The sequence below is a fragment of the Sorghum bicolor genome, chromosome 1 (assembly GCF_000003195.3).
Source record: "Sorghum bicolor cultivar BTx623 chromosome 1, Sorghum_bicolor_NCBIv3, whole genome shotgun sequence".
In the NCBI taxonomy this organism is placed as follows: Eukaryota; Viridiplantae; Streptophyta; class Magnoliopsida; order Poales; family Poaceae; genus Sorghum; species Sorghum bicolor.
Window position 1 is genome coordinate 9867364 of NC_012870.2, and position 24269 is coordinate 9891632.

Consider the following 24269-nt stretch of genomic DNA (forward strand, 5'->3'; position numbering starts at 1 on the left):
CTCTCCACTACCCATTCCTGTTGGGTCAAGGACACTACCCAAATCTTCTCTCCCACCCACACGTCTCTCTCTCCCATTAATGCTCTGATTGTGGGACCTAGAAGTCATCCTCTGCTAAGACAAAAATGGGTAGCTAGTTTTAGGTAGTACTGCTGGAGTTGAGAGCAAAATGTAGATAGTATTAAAATGAGTGGCTACTCAAATAAACATTTAGGTAGTCTAATTTAGGTAGCACTGCTGGAGATGCTCTTATTGATTTTTTTGAGAGAACTGGACGGGCAGAAAAGTCCCTACTGGAATTGTATTAAAGCAAAACAAGGGTACAAAGTCTTAAAACAAAGAAAACAAAAGGGAAGGGAGGCCAACTTATTATTAATTCATATTTAGATTCTTGAGAAAAAAGATCGTAGAAATGGATCTATGTGAAGCATCTTTGCATACGAGAGCTAATAATTAGCCTATGTTTTTTATACCAATTAGAACACCTACGTGGGCTAATTTGAATTAATAAGAGCTAATGTGGCTAGAGTTCATTAGCCCTGATTATATAGCCTATAATTAGCTCATCTTTAAAACATTTTCACAAGACGGGCTAACTTTTAGCGGGATCCTAGGCTTGCGAAAAGATTTTAGATTTTGACACTGAAGCATTTTCGTTTGTATTTACTCCGTAACAATTATTGTCCAACTATAGATTAACTAGGCTCAAAAGATTCGTCTCGTAAACTATAGACAAATTGTGCAATTAGTTTTTGTTTTCGTCTATATTTAGGCCAGTCTCAATGCATAGTTTCATGACACAGTTACCAAGACTATAAACTAGGTAAGCGAGCCACATGAGTTTCATGGAGATGAAACACCTCTCTCATCTGATGAAACTTCTTCATTTAATGACCCTGACAAGTCAGCAATTTTGCTTATGTGACATCCTATTTAATGTGCATGACACTCTTATAAAACATGCATTGAGACCGACCTTAGTGCTTTATGCATGTGCCACAAGATTTAATGTGATGAGGAATCTTGAAAAGTTTTTGAATTCTGAGGTGACTAAGGCCTTGTTTAGTTCCGAAAAGTGAAAAGTTTTCGGTACTGTAGCACTTTCGTTTGTTTGTGACAAATATTATCCAATCATAGACTAACTAGGATTAAAAGATTCGTCTCGTAATTTACAGCTAAACTGTGTAATTAGTTTTTGTTTTCGTCTATATTTAATGTATCATGCATGTGCCACAAGATTCGATGTGACAAGGAATCTTGAAAACTTTTTGGTTTTCAGGGTGAACTTTAGTTCCCAAAAATTTTTGCAAAACTTTTCAGATTCCCCGTCACATCGAATATTTAAACACATGCATGAAGTATTAAATATAGACGAAAATAAAAACTAATTGCACAGTTTGATCGGAATTGACGAGATAAATCTTTTAAGTCTAGTTAGTCTATAATTAGATAATATTTGTCAAATACAAACGAAAGTGCTACCGTGCCGATTTTCTAAAATTTTTTAAACTAAACAAGGCCTAAACAAGTCCCAAGTGAAAATAAAATGGATGGGCGACGGACGCACTGACGCCCGTGCGCACTCCGATGGCTGCCACGTGTAGCCCGACGGCATCGCATGGCGACAACCAACCATGGTGCCGTATGACAAACAAAGGTGGGCCCCGCCGCGTTTGGAGTGCACAAGAGCATCAGTGTGTTCGTCGTCCATGCAATTTAATCCAAGCAGACATGTTTACGCAAAAGGCAAGACCCAAGACTCCATAAAGTCAAGATATGGTACATCTAGATGGGAGGTTTAAATGAATTGTCTCACATTTTGTAGATGACGGTCTCTTGATCCTCCAATACAAAGATGATATTATTTTTCTTCATGGAACATGATCTGCTCTAAGCTAAAGATCTTAGGCCTTGTTTAGTTTCCAAAAATTTTCAAGATTTCTCGTCACATCAAATTTTGCGGCACATACATGAAGCATTAAATATAAATAAAAAAGATAACTAATTACATAGTTTATCTGTAATTTGCGAGATGAATCTTTTGATTCTAGTTAGTCTATAATTGAATAATAATTGCCAAATAAAGTCGAAAGTGCTACAGTAGCAAAATCTAAAAATTTTCACGAACTAAACCAGACCTTAATACACTAGTGTTATGTACCTTTCAGCAGCTCTCAGGATTGAAAATTAATTTTTAAAAGAGCGAGCTCTTTTGTTGTGGCAAGGCTAATGACTGTGACAAGTGTGTGCGTGATTTTTTGGTCCCAATACCGGGGGCTTACCATTTAAATACCGCTGTATTCCTATGCATCATCAAAAACTCTAACAAAGATTGGACGTTGAGGAGAGATTTTAAAAAGAAAAGCTTTTTTCCATTAGAGGTTGACAAATTTTCCTTAATTCAGCCTTAAGATTCAAAACAAGTGCCTATTAAGAAGGAAATACTTGGGCCTTAGTTCCCAGAAAATTTTGCAAAACTTTTCACATTCCCTATCACATCGAATCTTGCAACACATGCATGAAGCATTAAGTATAGATAAAAAGAATAACTAATTACACAGTTTGTCTATAATTTGCGAGATGAATCTTTTGAGCCTATTTAGTTCTATGATGGGACAATATTTGTCACATACAAACGAAAGTGCTACAGTGGCCATTTTCCAAAAAAAATTTGGAACTAAACAAGGCCTTGGCCTATAATACAATAACTCAAGTCCGTAAATGGCCAGGTGATTCGTGTTTTTGGTAGGGGCTAATGAAGGTCAAGGATGGTTTCTTAGGCCGTCCTTATTTCCGAGTTCAAGACAAATTACAAGTTCGATTTTGAAGGAACAATTGATTAGGAAATAAACAATTAAGGGGTGTCTATCCATCTCTCTGTAGGATTATGAGGAAAAAGTACGATACGGTGGCCAAAGCACTTAATGTGTTTTTAGAAGAGGTTCGGTGGATGTTAGTTTGATAATGTGGTAGACTTTAAAGTTGTGCCGGTCAACCTTACAAGTGAGAAACATCCATAGGAGTGGGAAGAGTCCGCTATGGAAAGTCCGCTATGAAAATTAAGAGTGCCTTTGAAAGTTAAAATTGTTCTTTGGTATCTCCAAAAATGAGTCACTTTTACAGAAAGTAATCTAGTAAAAAGGAATTGGCAGTGGAGTGTCAAATGTTGTTTTTAGATCCTTGAAGACAATTTAACATTTTTTATTTGATTGTTACTTTGCTAGGTTCATATAGAACACTATGCACATCACAAGCTACAATATCAGAAAAAAAATCATTATAACTTATATTAGTTTTGTATTACTTCATATCTTATTATACTTTATATAAATAGTGATCCTCAATCTCATCCAAGAGCAAGCTGCAGCCCGCACGTGTCCGGTTGATGGGGCAGTGACCTGGGCACAGCAGGGCGATGGCCCATTACCAATTTACCAGAGTTGGTTATCTAAGTCAAAGTTTTTCCTTTTTGTATTTTTCATTTTTTCTGAAAGGAATTTTCATTCCATTGCTCAATACCGGCACCCCTGCCAACATTGAAGTTGAAGGCGCCAAATCAGCGGTGGAGCTAGAGCAAATACGAGGGAGATACGTTTACCTCATGAATGCGTAGGATTTTACGGTGTAGATGTGAACATGGTGAAATTTTGATCATAATCACTATTTTTTGATATTTTTGTGGGTGCATCCATCTCCTGTGTAGTCTATAGATCTACCCATGCACCAAATATAGCTCATGCTACATAGAAGTTAGTTCATAGACTACTCTATTAGAAGCACGTGGCACATATTTGACTTGGAAAATTGCAAAACTCTCAGCTACCAGATCTTTAAGATCATGGACTAAGGGCCTGTTTAGATTGGCAATGAAAATTTTTTAGGTGTCACATCGAATGTGTCGGAAGGATGTCGGGAGGGTTTTTTAGAAACTAATAAAAAAACAAATTACATAGCTCGTCAGGAAACTTCAAGACAAATTTATTAAGCATAATTAATCTGTCATTAGCATATGTGGAGTAACTAGGCTTAAAAGATTCGTCTCGCGATTCTCAACTAAACCGTGTAATTAGTTTATTTTTTTATCTATATTTAATGTTCCATGCATGTGTCCAAAGATTCGATAGGATGGATGAAAAAATTTTGGGTGGGAAACTAAACAGGGCCTAAATCTCCAATCAATGTGATATTGATGCATTGACAAGATCAAAATGGCGAACAAGGACATGTTTTCTACAATTTTGAACCACCTCATCTAAATTAGGTGGGGCTATGCATAGGGATGATGTTGCACTTGTCATCGGCGATCTAGGTGTAGGAAAAAATTACATGTCACAATCCACATCAGACTGTGAGTGAAGGTATTTGGATGTGAAGCTAAAATCGTGCTGCAGAGTATTTGAAGAAGCAATGACATTCATGTGACCTGTGCTAAAATTGTTGTACATAAATCTCACGCTAATCTATTTTTTTATTTACATCAATCAATATAAATTGTAAAGTGTGAAGAGAGTACAAGCTGCTAATTAATGAATACATTCTGACATATTTTGTCATTTGTATTTTTCTGATATCAATAGAAAACTTGTTTTCACTTGTATTTTTCCATTTGCACACTTTATTAATGGACAAACGTAAGTATTGTCTCTATACCGTTAGCACAGGTAATATACTGATTTCAAGAAGTCAATCAAACTTAAATTTAATAAAATCTTAATAAAATCTATATAAAAGGTAAATCTTTATGAGACAATCATACAAATAAACATCATTAGATTAATACCATCATATATTTTATAGAAAATCTTTTTAGAGGTACACATGTTGATTATTTTTTATATAGATCTAGTTGAATTTGAGATTGATTAATCAACTCCTAGAGGTGTTAGGTGTGCATTTATTTTAGGACTGAGTGGGTATTGAACACTTTGTCTGCTGCACATAGAGGAGTTTTTTTTTTTTTTACAACTACCCAGAGGAGGTTAGTGTTGGTGTTCGTACTTGTCTCTGACTGGATGGAGATAATTTCCCTCTGAATATTGCGTTGCGAAAGCTCGCTAAGTGTACGTTGAGCTGAGCCTGATGGCCTGGTTGTGACTCCACAAATTGTGATTTTTCAGACGCCAGCTTACTAAGGTATGACATATACATATTTGCAGCAGGACCAACTAGCTTAAATAGACATTTATTTCGCTCGTTCCCCTTTCCTCGGTTATCATTTAGGGCCTGTTTAGATTGTATATGAAAAATTTTTAGATGTCACATCGGATATGTCGGAAGGATGTCGGGAGGGGTTTTTAAAAACTAATAAAAAAACAAATTACATAGCTCATCAGGAAACTGCAAGACAAATCTATTAACTATAATTAATCTGTCATTAGCACATGTGGGTTACTGTAGCACTTAAGGCTAATCATGGACTAACTAGGCTTAAAAGATTTGTCTCGCGATTTTCAACCAAACTGTGTAATTAGTTTATTTTTTTATCTACATTTAATGTTCCATGCATGTGTCCAAAGATTCGATGGGATTGATGAAATTTTTTTGGGTGGGGAACTAAACAGGGCCTTATATCATTTCACTGAACTCGCCCTTGCCAAGTTCAGTCCAACAGAAAAGTCGAACCTTTTAGTATTAGCTTCTTGGGTAAGCTCACTTTTTTTTTCTGAGAGCACGACTTGGTGTGTATTTCATTAAGAAAAAATCCGATTGTCAAAAAAATGACTAAGATGACACGATGGGAGAATCCAAAGCGCAGTACACGAACCACAAAGATAGTAGTTTAGAACAACAAATACGAAAGAAAGAAAACACGTAAGGGAGAGAGCCCTTCGCCACAACCTAACCAAGGCCTTGTTTAGTTTCGAAAAAATTTCGGATTTTGCTACTATAACACTTTCGTTTTTATTTGACAAATATTGTTCAATCATGAACTAACTAGGATCAAAAGATTCATCTCGTAATTTACAGACAAACTATGTAATTAGTTTTTGTTTTCGTCCATATTTAATGCTTCATGCATGTGCCGCAAGATTTGATGTGACGGAGAATCTTGAAAACCTTTTGGATTTCGGAGTGAACTAAACAAGGCCCAACTAGACCTGCAAAGAAAAACAAAAAGCAAAAGACTGTCAGCAGGGAGATGAAGCCGTGGTGGCAAAGCATCCACCAAGAAACACGGTGACAAAGCATCCGCTGAGGCCAACGCGGCGAAGCATCCGCGAGCAGAGGCCATCACATGCACAACGGAACCCAAGCGACAACAACGACAAAGCATCCGCCAGGGCCAACGCGGCAAAGCATCCGCGGGCAGAGGGCATCACGCGCACGGTGGAACCCAAGCGACAACGACGACAAAACATCTGCCAGGGCCAATGTGGCAAAACATCCATGGATAGAGGCATCACGCACACGGTGGAGCCCAAGCGACAACTACGGCAACACCGGACATCCGAACTAGGCAATCCAAAGCGAAGAAAAAACTGAAGCACACGCAGGCACAACACAAGTAGCAATAACTCCGACGAGAGCGAATGACGGATAGTGGCCAACAACAAAGCCTCCAAGGAGGATATGACGTCAACAAACTCCAACAATGTTGAGAAGGCCTACGACGAATTGCTCCTTCGGCGACGCAACGTGGATGACATAGTTGCGCCATCGCTGCTGGCCCGAAGCTGAACCGAATCCACCCCGTCAGACACTCCGCTCCCCAGAGTAACAAGATCGAGGTGGAGGGGAGGACGTGGAGGAGAGAAGGTGGGAGGAGGCACTGGCGGAGCTAGGTGAGAGCCATACTGGGCCATGGCTCCCCTTTGCCTCCGTAATTTGCTGGAGCCCCTCTGATCTTGCACCATAAAGTCTTCGAGTTAGGCCTTGTTTAGTTTCCAAAATTTTTCAAGACTCTCCGTCACATCGAATCTTGCGGCACATGCATGAAGTATTAAATATAGATAAAAAAGATAACTAATTTCATAGTTTACCTGTATTTTGCGAGACAAATCTTTTGAGCCTAATTAGTCTATAATTGAACAATGTTTGTCAAATAAAACAGAAAGTGCTACAATAGCGAAACCTAAAATTTTTCGCGAACTAAACAAGGCCTAGCTGTGACAGACCAGGCTAGATCGGCTGATGCTATGATCATTGGTCAGCCATGCATGCCCCTAGATAGCAACCGTGTAGCACTCCCGCCATTTAGAAAAATAAAAAGCAGTTTTGTAGCAGTGCTCCCACCGCTGTTGCTCGGATCCATTACTTCATTACCATTTACTTTGCTTCTGTTGTTATCGTCGTTATAAGTCATGTTGATTCTTCTAAAAGTACTAATTGCATTCTGTATACCGGAACTTAATTATAAGTACAAACACTATTTTTTTTACTATACTTATGTTGATTCAATTAGTAAATTGGCTTCTGTATGTATACATGCGCAGAAGCATGCTTTTGATTTTTTTTGACAAATTAACCCTTGTTTTATCTTATTTCTGGCTCCGCCACGGAGGCACGAACAGCACCCAAACTTTTAGGGCCGCCGTGGGCTGCTGCCACCGCACGCCGGAGGGCAGCGCCGGTGGCCTAGCCGCCGCGGGCCGCCGCCGTGGCAGATGGAGGAGAGCCGGTGGGGGGCCTAGGGCGGCGGCGTGGTTGCTTCCCGAGTCGCTGAAGGGGGCGCTCGGAGAGACGGCGTGTGGGGAAGAACATTTTTCGTGTAGGTAAGCTCACCTGAACCGTGATAATACTCCGTAAAAAATATGCCCCCCCCCCCAGAACTCATCAAGAATTACTGCTAACTACCTCCTTGCTGCACGCCCTTTTCTTTAATTAAGGGAAAGCATCCGGCCTCCAACATTCAACAGTGAATGTGTATAGCCACACAGTACAGGAACAACACTTAGGCCAAACCGAAATCCGGTTACACAATCCAAAGCAGAACAGCTCCTCTAAGAGCTGATACTAACAAATATAACCAAGGTTTCAATACTCTTTAGAAAGGCTACCACTGGCATTACTATGACCACTTTTCTTATCCATGCTACATGCAAGAAATGGTGGATCATGAGAAGTCAAAGGCGTATCTCCTCCAGCAGACTTCTCACTTTCCTCATCTGTGTAAACATTTGCTTAACATATTTTTTTTGAAAGGGCAGCAAGATCATTGCTGCAAAATTTACAAAATTTGTTAGAAGAAAAGGAATTGGCCCATTTTTGGAAAAAAGGCCCCAAAAACTGAACGACTGCACGATTCCAAAAGCGAAACTGTCCTGATCTCCAACTAAAAAGAACTCATACAGCTGACAAAACCAACACACAACTATGAAAACTGATGGTAACTAAAAAATCACCACTAACTACAACCACCAACACCTCTTGCGAAACCACCACAGATCGATCCAAACAAGAAAGTTGACAACTATAAAATAACTGAGAAGACACCATCATCTCTAAGAGCACCACTAGCATCACTGGCCAAACCATGAAATACTGAGAACCATGAAGGCAATTGGCAAAGCCTAAAAAGAAGGCCGACACACCATCGGAAAGGCATCAACAAGTTGAATGTCAAGTTGGTCAAGGGCTTGTCTCAGAGATTCTTCCACCTATGTCACCCTCATCTGAGTTGTCTTCACCTTCTTGTTTAACCACCATTTCATTTGAGGGCTTCATCTCGAAACATTCTGAAACGCTATGTTCTACTACGATGATAGTACAGATCTCTGGAACTGCTTGCGTCCACTCAACACCAACTGATTTTGGCACCACATTGGTTATAGGTGGTGATGATTCAGCTTCAGGATTAACCAATGTATCCACAGTCAAAAGCTAGTTTCTGAGGAACCTCCAATGAATCCCTCAGAACAGCACCAACAGAAGACCTCTTAATTTCTTCATGTGTGTTCATGAACTGATTCCGTATGACCTTCCGATGAACCCATAAGAAAAGCTCCAACAGAACAGCTTTCAAATTCTTCATCCTCATTTTTTTCAAGACAAGTTGCTTCTCTATGAGTAGTGCCCAATGTTTCTCTTTGTGAGTGCACGGACGACAAATGAGTCTGAGCTTCATTACTTGCTGATTTTAGTGGAGTAACAGCAAGTAACAGTGTAAATCCAATTGAGGCACATGAAGCTAGGACTATAACAGAATATGGAAGTATGGCAGGGCTTCCAGTATCTCCTTTCAGGTTGTTTGTCCAAGTGCTATCACCAAACAGAATCTCTGCTGTGAAAATTATATTTGTGAACACCGCAAGAAGGAATGCAAGGAAGGCAAAAATTTCAACACATAAAGCTATCCTGTATCTTCCCATCAATAATCTTGACGAAGAAACACGTAAAATGGGTATAATCGATGAAGGAAGAAGCATAGCCTGGATAACTGGGCACATAATAAGCAACTGATATATCCCTTCAGAACCAGCAACCTTCGCACAGTAGATAGTAAGAATCATGGCCAAACCCTTATGTAGCAGATGATGTGCCGAAAGAGGCAGTTTAACACCAAAGAAGTTCTCTGAAATTACATCACCACTAACAATGCATGTCAATGAGATGATATGGCTTGAAAAGAGAAGGATCACTAATAGCACAATTGGTGCTGCAGGATTTGTGAATATCTGCAGAAGGCAAGAATCCACAGAAGTCAGGAAAGGGGTTCCATGCAGAATCCAAACTAAAAATACTTATTAATATGCACCAACCAGGAACTTAAGTTGTTTAGGAGTGGGAAGTAATAGGCTTGTAAATCAATGTAAGCACATATTTTTATTCTCCTTAACACCTATGGATGAACTAAAAAGCATTACAGTTATCATTTTCTTAAAATTGTGCCAGCCAGGTATCTAGGTCCCAAACCTGACCTACTGAAACAATGCCATATACAAGTTCAATGCACCAAGCAGTTCATCAAAAAGCTTAACATGTTGAGGGAAGGTAGACATCATATTTATAATACAAAAATTTCAGGCAATTGCAAATCCAAACAAGCAAGGCATAGGAGAAATGCAACATGCTGAACTCGTGATACTGTTTCTTGGCAATTATTAAAAAAGCAACAGATGACACGATTTGACAAATAAACAGAAACTGGAGATACAAACCTGGTGCATTTGCTCCATAGCATCTTGAAAGTTCATGACCAATGTGTCACTGGATTCATCTGCTGCTGAGCTCAGGAGAATATAATTCACAAGGAAAATCCCAGTAAATATAAATAATATAGAGAAAAGGTGGTCGTGAAACAGGGAACCAAGGGTATGGACTGAAGATCTTCTCTGAACCTGCATATATGATATCTGAATCAGTATACAACAAACCAAGAAAATCAAATAAGCAGAGAACAGAAAAGAATGATTTGCGTAGTGAAATGGAAGAGAAAGTACAAAAGTACATTCCAACCAGCTTCTAGATTAGAGCGGAAAACCCCAGGGGTCACTGGAACCCCTGTGCCGGTCCGCATTCCAAGCCTGGTACCTCTCCTTAACGATATGCCAGGAGGTGTCTCCCCCCAAGATCTATTTTTTTAAGTGAGTACATTCCAACCACTTGACATGTATCTTTTTTTTTGGGAAACGATCGGCAGGAGATCTGCTGAACTTGTATTGTATAGAAGATAAGAAGGACCACTTGACATGTACCATGAATTGCCATAACTAAAAACACTAACAACCTTAACACCATTTATTTTTTGAGTCCATTATATTGCCTTTGCTAATCAACTCTGTGTGCATTCTTGATGAAGATCAATTCATAAGTAATGGATCATAATAGGCAATACAGAGGACTTGTTTCTTATTATGAGAACTCTGACAACACGAAAGAAAACAAAAGGCTCCACCTAGTGACATAGGCTGCTTCAGATATGAAAGCAGCACAACCAAACACCAGTAACCTATTCATGAATCATGACAGAGCACTTTCTTACTCTGTTTTCATTACATTTGAAAGGCCAACCCAAACATGAAGCAGCACAACCAAAAACTGATACCTAGTCATGAACATGATGTTTTCATTACATTTGGAAGGCAAACACCCCAACATGAAGCAGCACAACCAAACACCAATAACCTAGTCATGAATCATGATAAAACACTTGCTTAATCTGTTCTCATTACATTTGAAACCCCCAACAGGTCTCCTTGCAGCCATATTTATACACAGCCAAGAGCTACAGATATGGTTGTGATAGCTTCCTAATTAATGCAGAGAATTACTACCTCAATCAGCCCTTATTTTCCTTAACTACCAGGTAGAATCCTGCTAGCACTAAAGACTGAACCTGGGCACTAATCTGCACCTGTACTCTAATCTGGACACAAAAGATTATTTACTAACAACATTAAGCACCCCCATGGCCAGTCACATTTTCCCAGACACCACTTTTCATTAAATTCAGCACCCTGAGGCTTATTGTTGTTGGATCACTTTCAACGTGCAAGACACATTCATTAATGATTGATAATAAAACTTAATGGAAGATAAGTTTGGCAAAGCTAAGTTCTTGTACATGCCATCTGAAAACTTCACCTAAGGATTAGCAAGAGGCTTTAGATGTTAGAACTTACCTGAACAAATGCTGAATGAGTATAAAAGTTGTGTACTATTATATTTGTGCCAAGAAGAGCCATCAATGAGTAAGCGCTTTCACCACTCAACTTGGGGAACATCACATTCATATTGACTGGGGTATGGGGGTGACTGATTAATAAACCAAGCACAAAACAAAGAAGTGTAAATCCAGCTATGCAGGCATTAAATATCCCAGCCACCTTCTTATCCTATAATGAGCACGAGTAAGAAACTAGAATTACATAAGGTCTTAGTAGACTTAAGAAGATAATCTTTTTATGATGGGGTTATTTGGGGATTTATAGATTTACCAAACGAGAGAGCGTGTATGGTAGTAGACCAACTACAACACTTGCAAAACATATGGCTGTGATAAGATCGTCGTGTTCAAACACAATGTTGAACCCCACTGCCATGCCTGCAATCTAAAGTAGCCAAATGTTAAGTGCTTAGAAGATGAGAACTATGATGTGCTCTGGTAAGGAGTAACAAGTACTCATAAACTAAATGCATGCATACCATGATCTCATAAACGTCCAGAATGAAGCACAGCAGAGCGAAAAATCTAAAGTTTGTAGGCGTACCATTGTCAATTCAGAGGTCAACAAGGATAGCCATGCCTGAAGGCCGAGAACAACACATATCACCTGACTGTATTCCTGGCAGCAGATCTATCAGTCATGTAGAAGAACAGAGAGTAAGGTTAATATCTACCAAAGCCTATGCAGGAAACAGTTTAAGATAATTTAGAATGAAAGGAGCATTTACTAGATAGAACTTAACCCCAAGCTATAAAGTTTATTGTTAACAGTTTTCCTTGTTTTTTATCTAATATTAAAAGAAGGAATTTTCTTTCTCCAAATTTTCATCCATCACCCAGTCCCCCAGTCCGTCTATCCCTCCACTCCCTGACCATAAGAGTCCTGGTCGGTTTTACTAAGAGTAGGAGTACGTGATGAATTAGAGATAAGGATCCTAATTGGTTATTGGTTTACTATCTCGTCCGTGACCTGAACTCACGACCCAGTGTTCATCTGAGTCAAAATAGTGCGCGTCTAGCCACAGTATAGAGTCCGATTCCAAGACGTATTGGAACAGACAACACAATGCAGAAGCATTTGCTAGTTGAAAGAGAAGTCAGAGATTAAAAATGGTAACTTGATTTCCTGTGATCTGTACTGTCATTGTATCTATAAAACTGAGGTTATTGTGAGTAAATACTGTTTTTTTGACAGTCCTCACCAGCAACCCAGGAATAATTTTAACACAAACAAGTAATAATACAGGCACACAGCAGAAAGTAACTAATTTAGTTACGTTGTGTTTCAGTCTTTCATTCAGAAAGTGGTACACTTCTTTTTTTAGGCTCTAAGACCAAGAGCTTTAGATTGCATATAACAGCAGTGATACAAACATTCAGGACTTGAGAATCCATCCTTGTCTACTCGAAGATAATTGCCACCCATACGCGAGATGCCAAATCATTGTTATGAATTGCATAAGAAACCTTATCATTTTCGAGGTCATGCTAAGCTACTAAGCTCTAGAATATCAGCTAGAATTAGTGACATCTCTACATGGTGGTTGTAGTGACTGGTAAGAGTTCTGAAAATTGTGTCTGAAGCAAGAACAAGAAAGTGCTCAGTAATTCATACCTTGGCAAGGTTCTTCCCAGTGACCATGCCGATACGAGTTGACAGATATTGACACAAAATGGCTGAGAAATTGAAGAGCAGCACCAGTAGCACAAGATCATAGCCGAACCGAGATCCAGCATCCACTGCTACCAACCACTTTCCAAGGTCAATATATGCCATCGAAATCACGAGTGTTGGTCCAAGGGTTCGAAAAAGTTTATGCTGAGCATCCCCAGCAGCCAGAGATTCTATACTCTGCATACTATTCATGGTGCAGAAATAACACTAATCAGCAAAATTTCAGTATCGATTATGGACCCAGACCACTAAGACTAATAGCCAACAGTTGATCAAACTCAGGCCTTCTTGACTCTATATCTTTATGATCCGATAATTGGCCGACTACCAAACTTCAGAGAAGATGACCATCCACAGCACTGTAAAACCCAGGGCATGCCACTCCTCATCTAAGCTCAATCAATCACAATCCACAGCCTTTAACTTGCTTCAGAAAGATTTACACCACATAATTCTTGCGAGGATGTGGACTACTATCATACTATGGCTGAGAAGATAACATGTCTTTTCTTACAGAAATGGTGAGAGCACTGTAGAAGCAACCATGAATTAGTGATGGAGTGTCTTCCTTCCAACCAAAATCTCCAATATTTATCTTCAAGAGGGGCGAAAGCTTAGGTTTCTGTACCTCAATTTTCAGGATCTTGCGCCCATGGAGGCAATAAACCTTAACAATAACAGCTAACACCGAGCCACCTGCAACATGATCAAAGCACCAGATCATATAGAGCCCAAGCAATCGAAAAAGAAACACGCATCAAGGCAGCATGTAGTCAGACTACGAATCCTCTCCCCAACATATAAAAATGAACAATGCCTCCGAAAGAAACAAATCCCTTTGCCGCTGTTACCTTTTATTCCAGGATTTTTTTCTCTCCCTATTTCGCTTGGGATTCCCCTGCCACAAGAGCTCTACACAAGGAACGAGGTAAGACCAAGAAATGCGCTGTGCAAACAAAGTTGCGAGCCCTACTGATAGTGAAAGCGGATTTCTGAAAAGTTTTGGGGGATCTTTCTACGGTGCCTTCTCGGCTAATATGGGAGAGAAGAACTGAAGAAGACAACTGACCCCTCTCCTCTTATTTGCTCCTCCGACATACATCGGTGGGTGGGATGGGAAACGATGGCGGCGAGCAGGGATGCGCCGACGCGTCGCAGAGGCTGTACTGTACGGGACCGAGATGGAGGCGGCGGGGTGGTGGCGGCGAGCAGTGACGTGGAGCCCTGGAGGAAGGACGACTGTACGAGACGTCGCGAGAGGACGCAGACGCAGCTACGCGACGATGCCAGAACCACTCGCCCCCAAACGGCCCAACCCAAGGTCGCGCATATCGGCATAGTATCACCTTCACCTGCCATCGTCCATGGCAATTCGCAAGTGGCGAGCCTCGGCGACATCGATGACTTGGTTGCTTCCGAACTCGAATTTCGCTAACCTGAGCACAGTCCACAGGACTTTCAGGAACCAGGCGAAAGGGCCTGGACGCTAACCACACAGCTTGACTACAATTTCACACAGGATGACAGGATGTAGACCAATGCCAACAACAGAGCTAAACTTAACTGTACATCATTTCACAATGCTGATTGAGGAAACTACTAAAACTCATGCTGTACACCGAACAACATTTGGCAGTTTTGGCCCCTCGTGCGAACATCACATCATATGCAAAAACTTGTAGGGGCCAAATGCTAAAAACGGGTACAGAAAAAGAAACAGGAATTCTTGCACCCATGACTCTAGAAGCAGCAAGATGGAACATGAACATGTTTTCTTCCTTTCTGTTTTGTTCTACCGCCTAGGCGGCGTCTTGTTGCCAAGCCTGCGCTTGTATCGCTTGAGCACAGAGAGCAGGTTCGCCTTCCCTTTGGGAAAGGCCACATCTCCAGCTGCTGTTCCGCTCCGGCCCTTGCGGCCTGAGACGGCTTGTTCCACGCCCTTGATCACCTCCAGTATCATGGCTGCCGTGATGAAGCTGCCGGGGATGGGTTTGCCAACCGAGCCTGCTTTCAGGAGGCATGCACACGCCATTAGGGGTTTCCGGGGATTGGAGAGTGAAGGATCAATGATTCCCTACATGAAGTAAACAACAGCTCAGAACTAATATTGGGAGAGAATGAACACAAGAGCAGGGTTTTTTGTTCAGCGGCAATGTGATCTTTAGATCCTGTAACTGCTGATGTAAACGTTTTCAAGCGTTGAAATGTAATCAGGAAAGGATTACAAAAATCTCTGCTATATGAACGAGGCACTGGCATAACCAAAGGCTGAATCTATTCCTTAGGTTTACCCTTTTCTACTGGCATAAGAACAAGATGTGTAGTTCGCTGGGAAACAGGTGTGCAGTCAAAAGGAATCACCTGAAGACGGTTGAGAACATATGTATACTTGCCCCAAAGTTCTGGTCTACTTTCCACACGGGACAGGTCTAGCACCCGATGGATACACCAGACACCAAAACTAACAATCAGTGAAGCCTGCCAAACACAACCATCTCCGCAATTTGGCACTCTGTGCACAGAACTGGTATCTCTGTCATCACTGGTTCCTCCCTGTGAAACTCTCTCGGTTTCAGAGACTTTATCAATTAGATTTTCATCACAACCGCCATTCTGACGAAACAGCCACTCCGATCCTTCCAGCTTCAAGAGCTTCATGATGCAAAATCTAAGAGACTTAAGAAGTTCTGCCTCAAACTGTGTGTAAGAGAAATCATCCTTCATGGCACTACATGCTCCCTGGCCAGTGTTCACCTCACTCCTATTCACCTCTGAACTTAACACACCAAATAATTGTTCAAATGGCTGTTGGGACCAAAGGAATTTGGTTTTGGTGTTTGTACCCGAATGTGTAGAGAGCATCTCTCTCTGAACATTATGTTGTGACAACTCAGTAAGTGGAGATGATGGTCTGACTGCTAAGTCCACATACCGTGATTTTTCAGATGCCAAACTAGTCAGGTATGCTAGATTTGCAGCAGGACCCAAACTTGCTTCATTCAACAAAGCATCTCTGCTCGCAGCAATTACCGCAGATATGTTAGGTGAACTGTGGTACTTCTTTGAGTTAGCAGATGAGCCAACACTATCACTCCCACCAATGGAGATAGGATCATAATAGGATCTTTCCACTGCCATTGTACTTGAGCGGTTCAATGTCGGGCTTTGCAAAGAGCTATCTCCAAATGAACCAAGGAGATTATGCGTATGAGCATTCATTGCAGAGCCAGTATAGGTGGGAATAGCAGATTCAGAAGATCTAGGAGGTTGCCATGGGTCCAATGGAGTGCTAGAGTATGGATTTCGACTTGCATTTATCCCTTTCAAATAGTTTGCTAGCTGATACCCATGAATGGTAGCCGGTTGATAAAACTGGTTACTGGAGTAAGATGGAGTATGAAAATTTGAAAATAATTTAGCATTTTGCTCAAAGAAGGTTCTGCCTGAACTTGGAATATCTCTATTTGGTAAATGCATGCTTTGAGACCATGTTGGTGGACCCATGGTACCCACCTGCAGACAGATACCTGTGTCTTGATTAGTGATATCTTTATCATGAGAATCCCATGTGTTCAATACAGTAGCTGACCCTTGCATTACATCTCTCATCATTGAGTTACTGGAAGCTTCAATTGATAGGTTATCTTTCCTCACAGCAGAACCAGCTGCTCTCAAGTCCAGTCCAATCAAATAGTTGAAGCTTTTATTGTTGGCCTCTTGTGTAAGTTTACCACGATAATCAAAAAGTTGCCCCCAGAACTCATCAAGAATTGCTGCTAACTGTCTCCTTGCTGCACGTCCCAAACCAGACTGTTTTGAGATGAAACCACTGACATTACCAGCATCAGTATCATCTCCCCTGCTCAACATAAGAGATGGTGGGCCACCAGAAGGGAAAGAAGGTACCTTACCTCCATAGGACTTGTCAAATTCCAAATCATGTGACACCTCAGAATCCTTCTGTGCGCAAACATCTGGTTCCACTGGAACAATCTTCTCAGTCGCGCTCTTCACTTTGATGTTCTCTGCAGTACTTTGTTCTACTATGGTGTCAGTACAAACTATTGACATTGGCTCTGTCCAGTCAACCTCAACAAATTTTGGCTCATCACGGAATGCAGGCGGTGAGAGGTGAGCTTCAGGATCCACTGTCCTATGAGATGTTGGTTCTTGAGCATCATGATCAGACTCTGTAGCGGTATCAGAACACTCGGTATACTCCAAAGCTGATTTCTGATGACCTTCCAACGAATCCCTCGGAGCAACAGCAATAGACGACCACTGAACTTCTTCAAGTGGAACACTTTCAAGAGAAGTCTCTTCTCTATAGTGAGCAATGTTCAATGCTTCACTATGTGAGCACACAGACAAATTCTCGTTTTCAGCTTCATTACTTGCTGACTTTAGTGGAGTAACAGCAAGGAATAGCGTAAAAGCAATACTTGCAAAAGAAGTTAGGACTATGACAATATATGGAAGTAAAACAGGGCCGGATCCGGTGTTTCCTTTGAGGTTGTTTGTCCAGGTGCTATCACCAAACAGGATTTCCGCCACAAAAATGATATTTGCAAACAGCATAAGAAGAAATGCAAGAGTGGCAAGTATTTCAACATATAAAGATATTTTGTAGCAGCCCATGATTAATCTTGATGAGGAAATACGGATAAGGGGGATAACAGTGGAAGGAAGGAACATAGCCTGGATAACTGGACAGATAATAAGTAACTGATATATCCCTTCAAAACCAGCGACCTTTCCACAGTAGATACAAGGAATGATGGCGAAACCCTTAAGTAGGAGATGATGTGCAGAATCTGGCAGTTTAACACCAAAAGTGTTCTTTAAAATCACATCACTACCGATAATAGATGTCAACGAGATGATGTGGCTTGAGAAGATTAGGATCACTAACAACAAAACTGGTGCCACAGGACTCTCAAACATCTGCAGAAGACAACAATACACAAACTTAGTAAGGAGCTTCAATGAAGAATCCATACTCAAAGTGATAGTGCTTTTCTCAGTTTCCATGCTGTTACAGGCTGTGTAAGGGTGACAACATGAACAAGATAGGAATAAGGAAACATGTTATGTTCTCTGAGTTCGATTCCTTCTAGAACAGCAATAGGCAATAGCACAAAGGGCTAACAGATATTGGACGAACCTGGTTCATTAACTCAATACCATCTTGATAGTTAACAAGTGTTATATTACTGGATTCATCTGCTGCTGAGCTCAATAGAACATAGTTCACAAGAAAAACCCCAGTAAATACGAATAATACAGAAAACAGGTGATCATGAAACAGGGAACCAAGGGTAGGAGCTAGAGATCTTCTTTGCACCTGCACATATGATATCTGAATTAACATACAATCAAATAAGTAGAGAACAAATCAACGAAAATGGCCTGGTTTATCAAAGTGGAGTGCAGAGTGCAAAAGTATTAACACAATGACTTGATGTGTTTTATAGTATTTTAAGGGAAGATTTTGAATGTTGTGTTAGTGGGCATGCATTTTGAATATGATATAACTAAATTGCATTCTAGTGAGATTTCTAATGTCTCATTAAATATAACTTCCTCGGTTCAGTTTTTGGCCTATCATGACGTTACTATGAATCAGAAGATTTTTTTTCTGTTTTAGTCACTGTGAATCAGGTTATCAAGTTATAAACATGCTGCTAATAAATAGTATCATACACCACGAAGATCAATAAATTGCTGTAGACTAATGATGAATGTGATGCATTATATGAGAAATACTGCGGATGGATACACATAAGTGAAAATAAAATGTACACATAAGTTGCTTTCGACATGAAACAAACACAACTGAAGCAATAATCCAGTCATCCTTTGGTAATAAGCATTATATTACTGTGTATTTAAGAAAAGTTACTCCTCCAGTGGTATTATTTGATTGCGAAAACATGAAACATTCTATACACTAAGAAGATGTGTCCGGCAATGAAAAACGCACATTAACTTAGTGCACCAGATGTAACTCCAAAGAGTCTCTGACAATTGTGATAAAGACTAATAATGAGCAATGGACAGCTAGATTACCTGAACAACCGATGAATGAACATAAAAACCGTATGTTATTACATTTGCGCCAAGAAGTGCCATCAGCGAGTAAGCACTCTCACCACTCAACTTGGGGAACATCACATTCACATTGACAGGGACCTTTGGTTGACTGACTAATAAACCAAGCACAAAGCAAAGAAGTGTAAAGCCTGCTATGCAGGCATTGAATGTTCCAGCCATCCTCCTGCCCTAGAATGAGCACAACCACGAAACCAGAAATATATAAGATATTAAAGAAGGTCGTCCTTTTTTGTGCAGCTCTTTGGGTTAATAAATTACCAGACGGGAGATAACATGTGGCAGCAGATAGACTACAACACTTGAAAAACATAGGCCTGTTATAATACCACCATATTCAAAAACAAGGTTGAAACCAACTGTTATGCCTGAAACCTGACAATACCAAATGTTAAATGTTTAAAAGATGGGGACCAGTTACATGCGCTAGCAGTGGCTAAAAGTAGTCTATCCATAACATGAACACGAATGTTCCCTAATGAAGCATGGACAAAAGATGAATCTGTCCAAGTGTGCAGACATACCATTGTTAGTTCTGCAATAATCAAGGACAGCCCTGCCTGAAGACTAAGAACAACATTTATTGTCTCACTGTACTCCTGGCAGCAAATCTACCGTCCATGTAAAAGTATGGCAAGTAATAGGTTAAGAAAATCAGAGGAATATGCTGAAAACATGAAGAAAACACATATCACAGAGGATCATTTTTCTCATAGACTTAAACATCAAACTAAAAGTCTGTTGATAGATGTGAATATCTAAAGGGGCATACTTATCTTTTTTTTCAAGGGCTAACTATGAGATATTTAAATACAATCCCCCCCCCCCCCCCACACACACACAAGGGGAAAATCACAACAGCAGGAAATTATGCTTTGACTCTTAGATCGCAACATGTTTCTTTTTAGTCCAATAGTATTAAATGACAATATAGCATTACTACAACAGCATTGAGACATGTGAAGACAAAGCCCATCACGTGGTTAATCAAATACTCCTGCTAACTTCTGCCTACATGAAAAATGCTTGCTTGGCAAACAGGTGAACCATGAAATTAACATCCCAACTTACATATGAAACATGGAAATTCTCAAATTTTAATTTATCTCTTGCATCATGAGTTAGAACCAATAACATCTCTTCACAGTAGCTGTGACGAGAGTTCTACAAAATACTAAAGCAAGCAAGCACTCACTATACCCATACCTCTTTAAGATTCTTCCCAGTGACCATACCAATACAAATTGATTGATACTGGAATAGAATGGCTGAGAAATTGAAAAGCAGCACCAGCAACACTTGATCATACCCAAATCGAGATCCAGCGTCCATAGTCGCCAACCACTTTCCAAGGTCAATATACCCCATTGAAATCAGGAGTGTTGGCCCAAGGGTACGGAACAGATTAGGCCGACCATCCCCAGCGGCCAGAGATTCTATACTTCGCACACTGATCATGGTGAAGAAATAATGATGATCTGCAATGGATCAGTATGGATGCACACCTTCGAACAAAATATCCAATTGCTGCTTTGATCCAAGCACCTAATACAACTCTTTGAAGCTGAAGCTGGTGACCATCCACATCAACATAGAAGTTCTGAACATGGCATCCCCTTACCAATCTCTCCAACTATTCACAAAAATGATGACTGCACAATTGTCGCAACTGTGTTTTCCTTGTACAGGAGTAGTGAGACCCACACCACAGCAGAGTTAATCATGCGCGACCAGGCCAAGTGTCTTCCTCCAAACCAGACATGAAGGCTTTAGATTCCCCCCACAACAATTATTCCAGAACCTCGCGACCGTATTGAAGCCGTAACCCCTGACCCTGACACGACCCACCTAAAACAAAAATCGAGACACCATATTAGGCATAAGCAAACCGAAATCAAGCACTTCACAGGATCAAATGAAGAAACGAAAAATGCGGCAGGAAAACGTCGGGACCAAAGAACCAGCTTTCGAGCTCAGTGCTTCCCCTTTGTTTTTCCCCCATTTATTTATTACAAGGGCCCTTCCTTTTTTGGATTGGGATTCACCAACCGCCGAGCGCTCCGAAAAGCAAAACAACACGATCATCTTACCTCAGTCGTCGCCGTCGAGTGGCCGCAGCCTGCAAGGACGGCCGGAGGGCAGGCAGCGCGGTGCGGCGGCGGAGTCAAGCGGAGGCGTGAGTAGGGATGATCCCCCGAGCAAGGAAGCGGAGCGGGGGTGCGTTGCGTATGTACGTGGCGAGTAGCCGACTAGCGAAGCGGGTCGCGGCGCGGGGCTAGAACTAGAAGAACCGGGGCGAGCGGCTGGCGGCTGGCTTCGCCGGTCTGCTGTTTCAGGGGTCTTGGACGGTGGTGACTAAGGCATTAAGCGGCAGATTACTGAAAAGTGAAAACCACCAGGCACCGGTTGGTGACTTTGGTCCACCTTGGCACTGAGTGATCACAGTAAGGCCATGTTTAGTTCCCCACCCAAAAACTTCTCACTTATTACATCAAACTAGTTAGTATACCCGTACGTTGCTACGGGATAGCTAAACTTTTATACTAAAATATATGGATCGCACAATAAGATAATAATACTATGAAAAAAATATCAAAGTTAAAATGACATTTAATCAAAGAAAGCAAAGTTCACAAAACTTGTGAACTTGAATAAACTAACAATTATATTCCAAAAGATATTATCGTTCCGGTGATAACTTCTTTGAAATTACATATACTGAGTCATGGAAAGAGTCGAGCAACCAAAATAAAACTTAGAGTGACCAACAAATTATAATTGCCATGGGGCTAGGTACAGCCCATGCCATCATGAAACCTGATCGTAATTGGGCATCTCAATATTTCAACTTGAACACATTGAAACTCAGTTAACTGACAATCAATCAGTGAGAGACAATAATCAATTAAGAGGATTTCAATTAAGAGTCAAGCACTATTAAACATTATGTATTCTCTTTCACAAGCAGACCTAGAGCCTAACGTATCATTAACAAAACCAGGTTTGCAAATGTTATGTCCTCCCATGCAACTGCATTAGATATAAATACTGCATATAGGTATGTAATCACCAATTAAAAACAGTAAGTTGTTCCTGAAATTCCAAAACTTAACATGAGTTTCTTCAGTGCCTTTTGCCTAAGGTGCTGCTCTTCTCTTCTTAGTGAGCCCGGGGCGGTGGCAGTGTGGAGTCCAAGCTCTGCACAATACCCCTAGAACAATAATAGGAGATTAGGATCAATTCAGCCTAGTTGGCAACTGCTGTGAGGAGGGGGGCACATGAACTAAGACCTCATTGGTGAAATCGATGGCAACATCGCTGTGGATTGAACACACACTGCCAATATGCTGCGCTAAATGTTTAATGAAAGTTTTTGAGCCATCAGATAAGCACTTGATGTGGTCCATTCAGCAGGTTTGAGATGAACCACACATTTAGAAGATATAAAAAAATCAATGATTATAAGGATAGCTTTGAAGCCTAGCATGCTATAAAAACTGGATCAAGCTAATTATTCACGGAATGCAAAAAAAAGTAGCATTATCAAGCCTATTACTTCATTGTAGCATCGCTCAAAAACGCTGAAATTTCAGGAAGGACGGATCCTCCAAACTATCAACATTGTCTGATTCAATGTTCAAAGAATCTATTATTCGCAAAAGAATCTAAACCTAATAAATAAATAAAGCAAATACATGTTTGCTCAAATAAGTTTAGCCCTTTGTTCCTGAATCTAAGCCTAATAAATAAATCAGAGCACAAGATATTGTGTCATTTGCAGGATTTGCACAAGATAAATCAGAGCAAACCGGCGTCAGCGGAGGTGAAGGGGCACAGGCCGCAGAGACGGATCGATCGGGGCTGCGGACGGCCGTGCGGCCGGCGGCCGGTCTCGTGGTCACGATGGAGTCCAAGATTAAAGAAGGCCATGAAGCTTTCATCAAACTGGCATCAGCGGAGGTGTGGGGTGCAGACCGCGGAGACGGATTGGGGCTGCAGACTGCCGCACAGTCGGCGACTGGTGTCGATCTTGGTCAGGATGGAGGCCACCGTGATGCTTCGTGAGGTCGTTCACGATGTGAGGTCGTACGATAATTTGTTTTAGGGATGATGTGTGATCTCCGGTTTCCAAATTCGCGAAGAAGACTACAGGCCGGGCGAGGGCGATGGAGATTGTGTTTTGTTTTCTTAGCCGTGACCGAAATTTTTGCTACTTAGGATTGGAAAGTGCTAGGGTGATGAAAATTCACATAAAAAATCCTTTATTTTTTCTTATTTCATTTCGCACCTTCCACATCTCTGATTAAGTGATTATATATTATTCTCTATTGTAAATTTGCATCAGGAATCATTTCTTGTTTTTTATTTCAATTTTCACCCTTCCACCTCCTATACGGCACGGCATCGGTTGTTTCGCACGTAGAGGGGAGCGGGAGCGACCCAAAAAAAGTCGCACCATCTGGTGGTCTTACTTTTGTTCTTTTTAGTTGTAGGAGATTTGTCGATATATACAGAGGACATTAAATATAGACGAAAACAAAAACTAATTATATAATTTTCCTGTAAATTATGAGACGAATCTTTTAAGCCTTGCCAAATAAAACAAAAATGCTACGGTAGCCAATTTAAAAAGATTTTGATCTAAACAAGGCCTAATACCATCAGTGCCACATTGCCACCCTTAATCATCACCACCTCAGCAAAACTTTACTGTGCATAAAAGGTTAATGTTATTAGTAATATCATGAGTCTTTTTTTCAACGCAGAGATCCCTACATAAATATCACAAGAGGACACCTAAAAAATGGTCGGCCGTCTTTTTCTCTGAGGCCAGCGGCTCTCTCTCCCTTGCCTTTCTCTTCTCCGGCGCCCCTCCTC

General features: G+C 40.8%; 2 protein-coding genes across 10 annotated transcripts; both read right to left on the bottom strand.

The window, feature by feature from the left end:
- On the bottom strand, positions 7877-13747 carry LOC110429677 (protein ETHYLENE-INSENSITIVE 2-like). Its single transcript, XM_021445996.1, has 6 exons — positions 13221-13747; positions 12150-12236; positions 11877-11990; positions 11562-11774; positions 10098-10277; positions 7877-9614 (listed from the first exon to the last, which is right to left on the bottom strand). Exons 1-6 carry the CDS (start codon positions 13470-13472, stop codon positions 8886-8888), a joined length of 1575 nt encoding a protein of 524 aa, XP_021301671.1. The 5' UTR covers positions 13473-13747; the 3' UTR covers positions 7877-8885.
- On the bottom strand, positions 14154-23553 carry LOC8063419 (protein ETHYLENE-INSENSITIVE 2). 9 transcript variants are annotated; one of them, XR_002446780.1, is made up of 9 exons: positions 21482-21767; positions 20598-21239; positions 19916-20002; positions 19653-19766; positions 19350-19562; positions 18445-18624; positions 15642-18224; positions 14350-15354; positions 14154-14192 (listed from the first exon to the last, which is right to left on the bottom strand). XR_002446780.1 is itself a non-coding variant. In XM_002466567.2 (9 exons), exons 3-9 carry the CDS (start codon positions 20847-20849, stop codon positions 15073-15075), a joined length of 3711 nt encoding a protein of 1236 aa, XP_002466612.2. In that variant the 5' UTR covers positions 20850-21239; positions 22505-22602; positions 23201-23553; the 3' UTR covers positions 14835-15072. The 9 variants fall into 9 exon arrangements, 8 of the variants coding, with proteins under 8 accessions (XP_002466612.2, XP_021301638.1, XP_021301642.1 ...); XM_002466567.2 differs by lacking the exons at positions 14154-14192; positions 21482-21767 and adding exons at positions 22505-22602; positions 23201-23553 and having other exon boundaries at positions 14835-15354; XM_021445963.1 differs by lacking the exon at positions 14154-14192 and having other exon boundaries at positions 14835-15354; positions 19916-19990; positions 21482-21768.